The sequence below is a fragment of the Anoplopoma fimbria genome, chromosome 5 (genome assembly GCF_027596085.1).
Source record: "Anoplopoma fimbria isolate UVic2021 breed Golden Eagle Sablefish chromosome 5, Afim_UVic_2022, whole genome shotgun sequence".
NCBI classification, from domain to species: Eukaryota; Metazoa; Chordata; class Actinopteri; order Perciformes; family Anoplopomatidae; genus Anoplopoma; species Anoplopoma fimbria.
The window spans coordinates 4,318,448-4,334,575 of NC_072453.1; the positions used below are offsets into that span (position 1 = coordinate 4,318,448).

The window sequence follows — 16,128 nt, forward strand, 5'->3', positions numbered from 1 at the left end:
GGAAATGTGCAGGCTCACAGCAGCATAGAGTAAAGTGCACACAAGAGACATAGTAGAAGAAAGACAAGATAAAAATAAAAATAAAAAAACAAGTATTATAAATAAGCAGTAAGAAACAGTAGAAAAACAACAATAACTGAAATATTATATTTACAGACAGAAAAAAACTATTTTAACTATTATTGCACAGTGTAATGTATTGCACAGGTTTTTATTGTCATGTTATTATTGTCCTGTGGTCATGTGGTCTGCTCAGTGGGAGCAGCAGGAAGGAAGGACCTGGTTGTGAAGCAGCCACAGGGAAGGTAGTTCTCCAATGGGAGGGCTGCCATCGGTGTGGACTGGATGATGAATGTGTTGATGGTGGCACCTTGCATCCATCAGGGATGCATGGGGTGGGAGGTGTTGTCCATCAGGGATGACAGCCTCCTCCTGTCTCCCACCACCTCCACCGTATCCAGTGGACACCCCAATGCTGGAAATATTGAAGCAACCAGAAAAGCACTTCATCCAGTACATAGACTGGTCCAGTCAGATAAAAAGAGGAGGTCTGGATGCAGAACAACCTCTGTCCATGGTACTGAAAAGCTCCTTCCTCGGTCCAAGGTCCCTCTCTTTGTTTTGGGGTTATATTAAGTGATAGTACACGTTCAAGGCTTTACCTGGACTGTATTCAACATAGGTATTCAAGAGAACTACTAGTCACCAGAAGTCATAAGTGCATCTCCTTTCTTAAACAAGCTATAGTGCTCCAAGGCTTTACCTGTGAGGATAACTTGTTAGAGTGAATACATAGATGCGCTCTTGTCTGTGTATACGGTATCTGAGGAAAGCCAGCCTGTTGAAGGCACACTGGGGGCCGCTGCAGCGAAAGTCGCAAAAGAACAGGCAGAGCAGTCGATCACCGATAGTCACCGCAGGCAGAGCAGTCGATCACCGATAGTCACCGGAGGCAGAGAGCCGCACGGACAGCTGGGGCGACCCGACACTTAATCTACACAAACAACCGGCTCGGAGGCTCGCTGACAGGCTCAAAGTACAAATACCAAACTAGTTCACTCACACAGCTCCTTCACATTTTGGATCTTATGGCTGAGAGGGAGGACATCTTTCTCAGAGCTACACACCGGACCTTCAGCGGACTGACTGAAGGTAGCGACTCTCACTAGCTTATGTGTAGCTAACGCGTCGGCTAACTTGCTCTCCAACTTGGGGACTTGTTACACAAGTTGTTGTCGCTGAAGGTAAACAGAGCAAACGGAGCCACTCGACAGCTGTTGTGTAGCTTTGCGTGGATAACAGAGGCACTGCTGTCAACCACAGCGAGGCTAGCATGCTAGCTGTTGTTTACGTCATACAGCGTCTGAGTGACGTCAGCGTCGATGAATCAAAACAGAGCTCAGTGTTGTTGTTGTTGTTGTTGTTGTTGTTGTTGTTGTGGCTTCATATTAATGGGCATATGTAAGAACTGGTGGTGGTTTACTTTGAGGGTGGGTTAGGGTTAATATTTCAAACTTTGGAATAAAACATCTTGTTGTGTCCACTACTTTAAATCTTAAAACTCACCTGTTCCTCTCTGCCTTCCCCTAAGGTCTTGGTAATTTAGATTTCTTGTGTTTGGGTGGTTGTTCAGTTTTAATAGATATTCTTAGATTTCATTATGATTAAATTAATTAATTAATTTAAATTCTTATTTTATTTTTTTGTTTGTTTTTAGTGTTTTATTATTATATTTGATTATTGTGATTGTTCTACCCTGTGCAGCACCTTGAGATTTCTTTGTATTTTAAAGTGTGCTATATAAATAAAATCCATTATTATTATTATTATTATTACTTTAAATCCCGAGGGTCTCTAATGAGGACTTCTCCTTTTTGCAGCAACGCTTAGGCACATTTCTGCTTTTTTTTTTTTTGAGGAAGAAATGTAGCACAACTTGTTATTGTCAAAGTGGCCGACCTCATTTAAGTAGGTTGGATTAGTCTAAAGTGTTTCATTACTAAAGTGGTTCATCCCTGCAGTCAAACCATACATTAATCACGCTAACATGCTCATTTATTTAGTCATTTCAACCTGTCCTGTCTGTTTATTTCTTTAGCACCTACAGGAGGAAACCAGTTAGTTTAAGGGAACTCCAGGGAAGAAATTTAAAATGTTCAGTGTTTTTATTATTTGCTGCAAAAGCAAGCCCCCGTGTGCTTTCATCTCAGATGATGATTAATTTTGTTTGCAGCGCGCAATCTGCCACCTGAGAAATCTGTGCGATTTATGTTTGAAGTTGTGCTCAACAAGCGCAGCCACACAAGGCTGCTGCCTCTTATCTGCTGTCATGGGAGCCTTGTCGGCTTCTGCAAGTCCTGGTGTTGTTTTTTTTATTAAATTTCTTTTTTTGTTTGTCTGTGAAATAGTTCACACATCTGACTCCAGAGAGAGATATTGCACTGTAAAGTATGCTCAGTAACACAAAGCTTGCAGAATTTGTGTAAGTGGGACTCGCAGCTTTGTAAAATCTTTGCAGATTGTGTCTGTGGTTCGGGACAATCAGAAAGTAGATGGCTAATAGATCAGGAGGACTAACATGCACAGGGGTTTACATACACATTTACATATTCTATGTATATTTGTGCGATTCAAACACATGTGTTTGCACATGAGGCGAGCTGGGGCAGAGCTTCGACTCTATGCTGAGCTGCAATAGTTCAAGATGTGCTGATGAGAGTTTTTCTAGGTTACAAGTTTACAAGGTTTTTATTTGTCATTGGTACGACAGGGTTGCACAACGAAATTTAGTTTGAAGTCTCAATTTGCTACATAGAACAGAAAACAAACAACAGAAACAACAAGAACAACTAAATTATATATGGAGGGTGGAGGATGAATTAAGGAGTTTCACAGCCAGAGGAAAGAAGCTGTTTTTAAGACTGGTGGTTTGGCATCTGATGCTTCTGTATCTCTTTCCAGACTGCAGCAGTGTGAACTGGTTGCGGCTGGGGTTGGGTTTGTCTTTTAATATCCCCTTAGCTCTTTGCAGGCTCCTCTTCTCACCGATATCTCTGATGTTCACTAGATGGGTGACAATGATGGTCTGGGAAGTTATGATCCCCCACTGTAGAGCCCTCCTGTCCTGGGCCAAGCAAATCCCAGGCCAGTTTGTAATGCTTGCAGTCAGGAAGCTTTCTATTGTAATTCTTTAGAAGTTGATCAGAACTTGCCATTGAAATTTTGCCCTCTCAAGATTCCTTAAGAAATAGAGCCGTTATGAACTTTTTTTTTACCAGGATAAAGATGTGTGATGACCATATTTGGTTGTTTGTGATGCCAATTCCCAGGAACTTAAAACTGTTAAAGCTGTTGCTCCACCTCGGCTCCATTAATGTAGACAGGGCTCCTTTTTTTTCTAAAATAACCAATCAGCTCCATCGTCGCAGTCGGTTTTTTCTCTGAGCAACACTCTGCAAGATTGGTGATATCCTCTCTATATTAAGTCTCATTGTTCTTTTAAATCCAGCCCATGACGGTAGTGTCATCTGCAGACTTTACAACAGAGTTCTCCTCATGTTTGGGGTAGCAGTCGTTGGTGAACAGAGTGAACAGGAGGGGGCTAAGCTCACAGACCTGGGGGGCTCCGGAGCTCAACGTTCAACGTCAAACTTAAAAGACTCACCTGGTCTGCATTGTCTTAACAAGTTAATTCTGATGGACTATCATAGAATTCTGAGATCAATCAGGAAGCTTAACTTTATACTTTAGTAGTCAGTGGCAGCTGTTCAAATTCAAAATTCATCCACAGTCCTCACTGTGTAGGGTATCAGTCAAGATCAAGGCCTGGAGACTGAAGGCGCTCTAATATAATTAGGTTGAAGAGATAATGACGATAATCATAAAAGTAGAATGTGTTTCCCCTCGTGTTTCTTTTTAAACGTTGCACAGAGGGGATCATTGTTAAGGAGGATCATTGTTTTACTCGCCTGATTCCCAGGAGGCAAGACACTCTTTGTCGCAATTTGTCTTCGCCCATCTTTGTTCAAATTTCTCTGGAGGACAAAATTCATGAACTCATTTGGGAGAGAGACGCATGGAGAGGATGTTAAACAGGGAGGACGCTGAACAGCTACTCGTCCCTGCTGAGTGCGAGTGATGGGATTTGAGCAGAGTGCAGATGCAGACTCTCCACAACGGCAACAGTGCACACTGCTTTCCACATCCTCCGGAAACTAAACAAGTGGAGCAGAAACTGTTTACACCTGCTCTTTGCATCTGTCCATTTGTGGGCAGCAAAGGGGGAAACCATTTCCATATCACATAGACGGGCTTTCTCTTGTGTCTTTCATGTCAAACCTTGTCATTACCATCAGCCGGTTGAAGTGTCTGCTTCCGTTCTATACACAGAAAGCCAGGAACAGTTCGCCTTTTTTAATTAATATTTGAGTGATTGGATCGTAGGGCCCTTCTGCTTCGCAATATCAGGATTATGTAAAACCCTTGTTCTTTGACGTTCATGCTCTAACACGTAGCTGTTTGTTAATTATTTAGCATTGGTTACTCGTGGAGTGAGCATGTGCATGTTTAACAAAAGGTTGAACATTATGTATACCAGAATGTAGAGATAAAAGGTCAGATAAATCAGTACGTCACTAGGGCTGCAACCAACAATAATTTTGTTATCATAATTAATCTGGGGATTATTTCCTAGATGAATAGATTAACCGTTTGGTGTATAAAATGTCAGAAATTATTGAACAATGTTCATCCCAGTTTCTCAAAGTCCAAGGTGATGTCTTTGAATGTCTTGTTTTATCAGTCCAAAACCCAAATATATTCAGTTTAATATGATATAGTAAGAAAAACAGGTAATCTCCATTTTTGCACCAAAAATTACTGTAACGATTATTTGATCATCAAAATAGTTTAAAAAAATAGGCGATTATTTTTCTGTTGTTCTACTGATCAATTACTCAAGTAATCATTGCCGCTTTATTTCACACATTGTAAGGGACAATAATATTTAAATCTGTACATACATGTTAATCAGGATTGACTATCAAAACACTTTCACACTAAGTGCTCAAGCTGTAAAGACTGAGTTACATCTTGAAACTGTATGATGATCTCAAACATGTTTTATTTTGCTCTTGTGAAAACACCAAGAAACATTTGAACACAGTAAATTTGCCTGATGCTGCTTTATATTAAGTTTGGTTTCATTGTTGTCTTGAAGTAACCAGTGTCCGTCTTCTTGTTTCCTCTTGTTCCAGATGCAGAGCGCGAGTGGACGGGACCATTTTGCTTCATCCAGGCGGCGGACCCCCAGCTCGGGCTGATGAAGGCCTGGAGGGACGGCGACTGCGACGGAGGAGGGGACGAATGGGCCGAGGAGATCCAGCTCACCAAGCAGGCCGTGGAGGTCGTCAACAAGCTCAGACCCAGGCCGAGGTTCATGGTGCTTTGTGGCGACCTGGTCCATGCCATGCCAGGTAGGGATAAGAGCGCACAAAGCACACACACTGCACTTGAAAACCTTTGAAAAAGTTGTAGTTTTCAAGAACCTCATGAGCGTATTACTGCTGCCATCCCTCCTCAAAATTAAGAGGTTGTCATTTCAGCTTTTCACCTGATAAAGTCTTTGCTACATTGCTTATTTTTTTTTTTGCTTAACATTCAACTAAATGCATGCTGAGTTCTGAGGGATGTAAACACTCTACAACAGTTCCCACGGACAAACAAGCTACTGGCATCAACCGGTGTAGCTGCCAATTATCCGCCTAATGTCGGAGGACTTAATGTGAACTTACAGATGCCGGTGGTGTGAGTTTAAACTCCGCTCAGCCTCTTTTTAGCAAGACCAAATGACACACAGCAGTGGTCCCCACAAGCATCATCTCGAGGCATCTGGTTCATGCAAATTCCGCACTTATCTCAAAGTGTGTGAAATGGCTCTCCCAAATTACAGATAACAGCAAACTATTTAGAAACACAAGCTGTGATTTCACGCACTACACACCGTTTCGCCAATCAACTTGTTTTATGCCTCGTTTGTGCTCAGCACTCCCAAGCGCTGCGTGTTGACAGATTCAGCGGCCCCCAATGCTGGGCTCTTGTTTTTTCATCAAGGGGATCAAAGGATGGTTCAGAGCATCATTAGAAATGATCGACAACCGCCAGCCACGCACTTTCAAATTATGTTTTATTCCATCAGCCATCAAACCAAGTCATATCTTTTATTATCTCTCTCCAACACCTGCTGACCTTTTGAGGTTTGTGGCCGGTGAACATAAGAGCTTTCCTACTCAGTTAATGAGGATGCGACCTGCTGTCATACACGCATAATACAGCTTTTTATTTTGTCTGACTGCTTTGATCAAAAGTTCTGTAATGAACACAAAGTGACCTGAAACTTAATCTGGAGAACTTTAATTCATGGTGTAGATAAATGCAAGAACATTAAAGGGACAGTGTGTAGGATTTGGTAGGAAATCGGTGCGGTTGCAGATTGCAGCCAGCTGAATATCCCTCTGCTCAATCTTACCTTTTCTAGACTGCGTTAACGTGAGCCGCTAAGTGCAAAACAATGGTGAAGCTGTTCGCCTGAGGACATCCATACAGTGATAACACAACTTTAGGAGCAACAGCGGGTGGAGGTCCGACTTCGGTGGCCTTCAGATAGCGTAAAAACATGAAAGGCATTCCGCTAGAGCCAGCGTTTGGTCTGTCTGTTCTGGGCTACTGTAGAAACATGGCGGTGCAAAACGGACGGACTCCACGAAGAGGACTAGCTCCCTTTGTAGATATGAAGAGCTTATTATAAGCTTAAGAAAACACAATGATTCTTAGTTTCAGGTGGTTAGTCAGCGGTGTCCATAATGTGAATTACACACAATGCAACCTGAGCTGACCAATCACAGCTGTGTGGTATCTCTGTAGCCGCTGTAGTCCAGACATCCAGTTACAGCTTTTGAGGAGGCGCACATCAGCTACATGCGTCAGCTCCGTCGCTAAGCCGTAACACAGACCTATAAATCCACCGTAACCGATACACGCTGTGATCACTCGTGCACGGCAGGCCGGAAATGCAAAACCGACCAACCATGTAAATTATTGCATTTGCTGAGTGCTTACACTTGCTGGTGGCCTTTGCAAGCTGAAGTGTTATTCAGTTTAAACTGATGGATAATTTATTATATAGACTTCCCATATATCTGTGCCTCATCAGGCATTTTAACTGATGTTTTGACCCTGGGTTATATCCAGAGGTGTAAAGATCAGACTGATCAGCAGTGTTAAACCTGCCTCCCCTCGCCTTATTTCCGCTGTGGGTTGCAGTGTTTGACCTGCCCAGCATGAGATGACTGTCCGATTAGCTCTGAAAGGAGCGATTATGCCAATGTCAAATATATTTGTCATAACAGCAGTATGTGACAAGAATGTTTTATGACTAAAACCATTAAAATGTCACGCTTTTCTCCCCCACATAGGCATGGGGTGTAATCTGACTGTCATTGTGCGAAGCGGCTGTTCTTTTTTTTTTCTTTTTTTTTTTTTTTCTGGGAGCCTCGGGCAGTATAGTTTATTTGTGACCCCGGCGCAGCTGGTCACAGAGGTTTTTTGTGATGACCTGCAAAACGAAATGCACGTATGCACCGCTTGAAATAGCGGATGGCATTTTAACCAAAACACTTAACAGAAAGGATGCGTGTGATAGACGTGGTGGTTTTGTTATACTTAATTCATATTAACTGATCTGGCCTTAATGAGACTGTGGAAATACAGAACGTAGCAAGAGTTTTCAAACCTTCTTCATACTGCGTCCGTTGTTGCAGATTCTGAGATATGTTCTTAGCCGAAGACGAGGGAGCTTCTGCTTTCCTCCGAGACAATCCTAATCTAATTAATACACTCTGTGAAGAAGATCAGCTTTGGGATGGTTCAGCTACAGAATATTACTCATTGAGGTAGGTTTGAACATTAGCCCTTTTTCCAGCCAGCCAAACACTGAGCTCCCCTATGACAGCAGCTGATATTTATCTGTGAAAAAGCACAGGGCTTCTGGCCATTCTCATGCAACTTTAGCTTCTGTGCCGAAGAGGATTTCGACAATTTATTTAACCAGACGCACTTTGAATCCTTTTCCAAATCTAATAAATCTATATAAGATAGCAACTGTTGTTTTTTTGAGGGCTGCAAGATAAAAAAAAGTTTCTCTCTCTGCCCAGTTTGTAAAGTCTACTTTGTAAACTTCAGACCTCTTGTGACAGCATGCAATATCTACCTGCAAAAAGCACCTGGTTGCTGTTTGTGCAAAGGCAATATTTTGCTTTGTGAAATGGTTGCAGATGGAGAATACCAGGCCCATTCTTATTCAATCATTTGTGAAAAATTTCTAACAGCAAGTGCAAACGTTGGTTCCACTCCATCAATCTTATGCTGGGAGTTAGACATGCTAGACGTCCTGGAACAAGGACAGCAAGCCTGCGTCTTCTGCCACGGTGGCAGCTGGTTCCCCCAATTCACCAGATGCTTTTGCCGTCTAGCCAGACAAACAGATCTTTCACAATAGAACGGGGTTTCGGAGATAGTTGGTTACCTCCAGAAATGGCTGGCCGAGTAAAGCAAATAATAACGACGCTGCTCATTTCCCACCTTGTTAGGAACTGACACGCTGTGTTTGACTCATGCTGTGTTCAATTGTGCTCCCTTCTGTCTGCCCGTGTTTCTGTTTGGGTAGTGACAGAGATATAATGATTAATGCTAACCTGTCAACATAAACCAAATAATTCCACCTACAAACTAAAAGCACTTTTTAAGCCGTAGACAACATTGGTGTATTCCTCAGTAGAAGGCATTGACTCTGTAGCTTGGCAGGCATTAGTGGCAAGCGGACGCTTTCGTTGAAATAACTGTAATGAAGTGACTGCAGCGTGGTGTGCGTGTTTCTCGATTTCCAGCTGCCTGATTTGATAACAGGATAAGAGGAATGGGCTGGCTGGACCAACAGCAGAGATCATTTTCAGCAAAAAGAGCCAGAAGCCGCTGACTGATGCAAACTACCTTTGCATGACAATTCGGGGAGTAGCGTGAGCTGCCTGCTTGGCTGCATGGCCTCGAGGAATGGACACAGAGGGAGAAAAGAAGTCAACGGGCAATCCTGCCTCTCTCTATAACTCTGCATATCTCTCTCTTAGCGTCTATTTACATGCTTGATTGTGCTCGTGATGAAAGAACCCGGCCTTGAATCTGATTTAAAGGAGTTATTAAGCAGACTATATTTGTTATCATCTGCAAAATGACCTTGGCCCCTATTTCAAATTGTTTTCACTCTAGGCAAACTTTTCAAATGCAACACAGATTTAGCCTGACTTAGTCACAGGGCGACTCTCGCCTCCCTCTTCTCAGTTTTTGGGTCATAACGACAATTTTAGCTGCCGGGCGACAGTCATGAACACTCCAGGAGCTGTCTCCCCCCATCATCCAAGAGTCTTGCTGTGGGGGTCCAAGTATCCTCATCATCTCCATGACTGCACCATTCAGACCACAGCATGGCCACCAACCATATCCCTCTTATAGGTCGCGAAGGGATCTATTCCCCCATGCACAGTGGGACAGTGGATTTTGTAAGCGAGGGGGTCTAAACTGCGAGGCCTTGGGGACCTTTTAAACGCCGCGGCGTCAGCCCTCGTTACTGTCAACCAGAGCACAACAGGTTGTGTGTGCCATCCTCATTACTCGCCACGTCCGTCACTTGCCTTGCAACTGGGCTTCCGCATCAGTAGGGAGGAGGGAAGAGATATTATAGCCGGAGCTTCTACTTCCGTCTCCCGGCTGACATTTCCCCTTAAACTGTTTATTTACAATACAGAATGGATGGGTGGCGGCCAGGGGAAGCTGGCTGTCAACCGGCATTGTCAACACTGCTGCCTGTCGGCGACAGGAAATTGGCAACTGTATTTCTGTTCCCACGGATTCCACTCTCTATCTCTCCTCTCCTTCGCTCTCCGATCCGTCTTTCTCTGCCGTCTGTCTGATCTCCTTAGCAAACAGCTGCGGCCTCATGCCTCATACCTTATTTCGACATCCTTCATTTGCAAGTCTGACACCGTGGACAAACACATTTATTCCTGCCTCTGATGAATCTATTTGAAACGTCCATGTGAATTCAATCTAATGCGGCGGTATCAAACGTTCTGTTTGCTGTTGTAATTGCTCTGAAATAAACCCTGATGGACTTGTAGGTTTGCATTTGCGTTCCATCACAGTGGTCTATGAGGTACAATCCCATTCACTCAAAACTAAACGATCTTAGGTCATGGGGATTAGGACTTGGACCAAAGTAGCACACACAGTGATTTAAGATTGGACTTGGACTTGCAAAAAATTTGAATCTCTGGGTTTAAGATGCTAAAGAGATGTGTTAAATTACAGTAGATTAGAAGATGTCATTAGTTTGAGACCCATTGTAATTATACAGAAATGTAGTACTCTTAACTATTGAAAAATAGGTTACAGATATTATTGCAAGCCTAATAATATCAGCAATATGTTCCTGTTACCCTGAGTAACGCAAATCTACATCCAGTTTTAGGGCCAAAATACAATTATTTACTTTAAAGGATTTGTTTCAGACGTGTTTCATAAAGAAAATGGTTTCTTCATAATTTATTGCAACAGCCTGTTTCAAGTTATCATGCACCACATAACTAATCAATGCTGACAGTGTCTGCTAATAGATAAAGGAGTAATGATGCAGTACATGCTTTGAATTCCTTAGACATGGCTATGATGTGGGCTAAGCCCACCGGATCTTGGAGCAGATGATAGAACATTAGTGGTGCATGGTTCATAAAACTCACGGCTCGGATCGTATCACGAATTGGTGTCAAGGATCGGATCAGCGCAAAAGAAAAATGGTAGCAAATATGACTTCTAGAGATCCCTGATCACGTTTTTTAATTGCCGATCATTGATGATCCATATTGGCAGATACAGATCTGATTTCAATGCTCTAATGTCAGTGTAAACCATCAACAATTCTAAATGTTATCCTTTTACTTTGCTATAGTAATTTGAAGGGTTTTTTTCTTCATAAAAACACACAATTCAAATGATAAAGAAATTAAAGTTTGTAATTTTATTGATTACAACAAATATGCCATTAGTAGTTTTAATTATGTATCCTAAGCTGTTTAGAGGTAGTGTAAACAGGACATAATTCATCTCTAATATCTATATATGTTATTGTGTAAACAAGTCCTTCAAACAACCATGTCTATTCAAGTTTCTCTCCAACACTACATTTTACAAGATTACATGTGAACACATCATTAAAACGTTACAATTGACCTTCGCCCAACACTCGGTTTTCACCAAACAGAGCCTGAACGCATCATAATGTTACCGAACAGAACCATCGTTCTCCGGTCAATGTAAACACGGACTGGTTATTAACAATGTAACATTATCAGATATCGGCGACTACAAAAGCATAGATGCCGATTTCCTGTTCTCATATTTTACTGTATATTGGCGGATAACAATCGTCAGTAAAACTTTATTTCACACTGCCAAGTTTAACGTTAAACTGTGTGAACCGTGAGGGGGGATCCGTACGGATCACGGATCGACAATGGTCCGTTACACCACTATAGAACGTTCATTAAAACCATAACAGACTTGACGGGGAATTGCCCCTCAAAGACTTGAGAATCGACTTGGACTTTCGTCCTTTGTGACCTTTACTGATAGAATTCTCCCTCATCCCAAGTCCCCGTCTCCTCTCCAATCCAGGCCTACCCCCAAGAGACGCTTTCTCATCTCAAGGACTTCCTTCAATCTCGCCTATCCCTCACTCACTTTCCCTCACCTGTGTCTTTCTCTCACTTATTTTCAAAGCTTACAAATGAAGAGGATAAAGAGCGGGGAGTCGGGCGGAGGGAGGAGGTGGGGAAGGGGGGGCGAGATGGAGAGCTGATTAGATTAGAGAAACATGCTGGACTTAACACCCTCCTAATGAGCACTACAAAGGATCCAAGCTTTGTCTCTGGGGGTTTGTGATGAATATTACGCATGATACGGCGTTGAGAAGTGTTCGAGTATGTGTGCGCATATGCATGTGAGTCAAACTCATAAAGGTGAAGTAGAGGTTACCTTGGGACTTCCCTGTCCCCTCTCTGTAATTGTGGAAACCTGTTTAATTGACTCTCCGAGGGATTTTGAAGCAGAGGAGAGTTTGAATATGTTTTAAGGACAAGCAATTTTGGAATCTTTTTTTGGAGGGGGCGATCAGGGAGGTTCTCTGTGTGTTTAGCTAATGGGATCGTCCAGAGGCTTGTGCAGTAATAGCTTTCTAAGGGAGTTTGGGACTACCAAGGGGTGTAGAAGTTTAGAAATGTGTCTATCTTACCATTTACATACTTCACCATTTCATAGTGTCCAAGGAGAAACACAGATCCTCTAAGACCACTGTGGTAAATATTAGGGTAATCCTCCACCCATCCATTTTTGACGGCTCATCCGAGTTCAAGTCACACTGGCAACAGGCTCATTAAGGTAGCCAAGACATGCGCTTCTAATTCTTAATGCACGAGTATAGTCCGTCGGAAGTGCTTGTCGGATGGTCGAACTGTTTCAGACATACCCTCTCCCCACACCTTTTCCACGCTGAAACTTGGGAGACAGAAAATGACAATTTCTGTGATGTTCCGAAACAGACAATCTAACATCAACGGCCAATTCACGCAGTGATTGGAAAGGATCATGGAGGTGAGAAATTTGGCAGGGTTTGAACTTCTCCCTTATGTCATCTTACTACTTATGTAACTTGTCATGTGAACAACTGAGGTCATGAATGTCTCAAGTAATAACTGTCTGAAAATCTGGACCGGCGGCAGTTTTTCGGCAGATCTGACAAAAAAAGGGACCATGACAGAATTGTGTTAGTATAGGCCCCAGTGCTCCTTTGGAGGAAGATAATATCAGTTACCTATATGTTCTGAACCTGTGAACAGTCTCACTTTGTTGAAAAGAACAGACATTTTCTTCATCCAATAAAATCTAAACCTGGCATGAACCCATGTTTGTTCATGCCAGAATTAATTTTAATTAATTAATTTTGATGGGGTTTTATGTAGGGGTGTCCCAGTCAATCCTGATCCCAGTCCTGTAACATTTGGTTTCGGCCAATTCCGAGTGCGTTTTGATACTTTTTTATTAAATATGTATGAGACACATTAAATAACAGCTGGTTGCCACTTTATTTGGCACACCACATTTTTCACAAGCTACTCGATCCAAATTCTGAAGATCCTGGTTCAAAACTATTAAATTCTAACTTAGCGCTGTAGAGCCCAACTGTCGTAAAGGAGAGCAGAGTTGCAAAATTTGAAGTTTAAGGGGGCCAAAACACAGTGGAGTACAAATAAAGAAAGGAACTATAAAAAAATGTATTTAAAATATGTCTACCGATGCTTAGGATCAGGTGGCAACATCTCTAGTTTTGTGGTGACAGTTCACTTTAGCACTTAGGTTTACAGTACTCATCATTCACGGGATTGAATGGTTCTGGGATACATTTAATACGACTTCATCCTTTGTCACCACCTTGTCATAAGCTGTATAGGTCAGTGCCACATCAGCACAACCTGTCAGCATCGGTACATGCTCGAGTAAGTCACAAATACAGAGGTGCCCCGCACCTTGAAAATACAGTTGTTTAAGTGTAGAAAATGTATGTGACAACAGGACCCGACACACCGAGGCCTGTGTGCAATCTCGACTGAGAGAATTGCTTACAGTGTTGGACGGGCTCAATGAGAACTTGCCAAAGTCTCCTGTCAAGGTTTGACAATCGCACCGTTGCAATCTCATTAAGTGAACAAGGCCTTTCAGTCAGAGCCCCAGAGAGAGAGAGAGAGAGCTGAGAGCACTATTGTGTTTTTATTTCCGTACACCCTGCTCGGTACATGTATTACTTATTGCAAAAGAGGAAAGCAGGGCGAGAAAATGTATGCATACAAATTCATTTTTCATAATATACCTCATGAACCTTCATTAGTCCCTGGGCATACTTCAGGTAATGGGTTCTCATCACAAATACTCTACTCTCCCTTGTATTGTACAACATGCAAAGCAAGTGTTCATTTGCTAAATGTTGTATGGCACTATTATTTAGGGAAAGTAAAGGAAAACATGCCAACTAACAAATGTAACCGGATAGAATCCATATTTATAGTGAACAGTAAGTCTGGACGGTCCAACTACAGCGGGACATATTTATCTAAACAACCTACAAATGTTAGCCTGACATGATGTCATGCCCATAACCCCTCCACATGAATCTAAAGCAAGGTGTCTTAAATACAGATTGATGGGGTACCGATGGTTGGGGGATTGGTTTATTGCTGTGTGTAGTGCTGAAGGATGATTCATGGATTTTGCCATGTTAGCGGATGGCTGTAGTTAAGGTCAGGCAGCCGGAGGTGTGAGGGAGCTGAAGGCGGCACAGCGTCCCTGTCGCTCTCTGTGGCCACCAGTGCTGTTTTATTTTTTCACATTTATGTATCCAAAGAAAGTAAAATACAGCTACACGGTTTATCCTCTCCTTTATCACTGTCGTTGAGACCCAGCCTGCTTCCCACATACTCGATTACACACATTCACACTTGGATGGTGTCAGGCATGTGAAATGGTTTTTTTGTTTTTTTTACTTCTGTTTTTAGCTACCAGCCAGGTCTGGTAGCAGGTGACAAGGTCCCTTCTAGATTCATCCAAGCTTGTTGAGCACTCAGAGAAACTGACCTTAGAAATAAAAACAAGACAAAGTCTACTCTTGTGAATAAATAAATGAAATCCATTGAGATCCAATTTAGCAGCAGGATTAGTTGAGAGCCAGCAGCTGCAACAAGTGCCTCAGCATTTCAAATGACAACCTTTGCGCCCCCCTACTATCCGTTCCAGATTAATTAGTGCGGCTGCCATTGTTTGTACTGTATATCATTGTAGCAGCGGTCAGATTTTGTAATTGTGGAATAATGACTCCACATTGTTTTGGCCTCAGCTGCCAAGACTCTGCTTCAATCTGTCAACTCCTTGCAGAACCAAACTACACGATTAGTTGTTCTCAAACTGCACTACTCATTACTCACTGGAAACCATGCCTCTGATCACTTCTCTGTTTGAATTGATAAGTATGGTGTCTGACTAATTCATGGAAAAATAACAGCACTCTGCGCCTGGATGCAGCATATATTTCAGGAAAAAAAATATTGCAATGTCAGGTTTTTTCAGTATAATGCAGCCCTAATCTCTACATATTTCATTCCCTAGTATTAAATATTGACCAAGAGACTTGCTAGAGGGGATCTATGAGCGTTTTATATCACTAATCTTGTTGTAGTATGGGAGAAAATGAATTCACTTCCTGTATTGAATTACACAGAAGCAGTTACTCTCCAAACCTCACAGGAATGCAGTCGTAAAAGGTGTCACACAGTCTGTTTTACAAAAAATAAGCCTTCATGTCTCATTTTGTATTTGCGTTATGTTTGTGTGTCGTATTGACAACTTGAAGTCTGACAGGCTGGCTTTAATTATAAAAGAGAGACTGGTTAAAACAACGTTTTACCTTTTATATTGATGCGTTTTAAACCCTGCATTCTCTCGCTCTGTCATGCACTAGATGTTCTGTCGGGAAAAAAAAGGCTCTTATGTAATGAGTGCTATCCAAACATCCAAGAAAACGTTTGCTCCAAAAGTAGGCCAGTAAAATAATTGCTCATGTGAATAGAAAGGAAAAGGAATAAGAGAGGAGAAGAGGGAGACGAAAGAATAACTTAAGATAAATGGCTGATAGGTTTGTTTGATATTCATTCTAAATTATAAATAGGCTTGACTCTCACCCGTTCTCTGTCTTCTACCTCTGCTGGGACTGAGTTTTTTACGCTCCTCTTTTAGCGTGGTACTCCTGATTTTTCCCCAATAAAAAGAAATGGACACATTGTCAAGATCTTGTAAATACCAATAGCCTCTAGTATCTTAGACCACTGAATCTGACAAGTGCTCTGCAGTGCTCGACATAAAGGTTGGGTTTCACCGTGTGGACTCGAGAGATTTTCCAGCAGAACGCTGCTTATCATGCCA

General features: G+C 42.2%; 1 protein-coding gene across 1 annotated transcript in view; it reads left to right on the forward strand.

Annotated features, from left to right (window-relative positions):
- Positions 1–942: 942 nt before the first annotated feature.
- cpped1 (calcineurin-like phosphoesterase domain containing 1) overlaps positions 943–16,128 on the forward strand; it is a 32,360-nt gene continuing 17,174 nt past the window's right edge. Inside the window, exons 1-2 of the mRNA XM_054599098.1 lie at positions 943–1,152; positions 5,256–5,474. Of these exons, the coding sequence (XP_054455073.1) occupies positions 1,089–1,152; positions 5,256–5,474 (283 nt within the window). The 5' untranslated portion in view covers positions 943–1,088. The remainder of the gene's footprint in view (positions 1,153–5,255; positions 5,475–16,128) is intronic.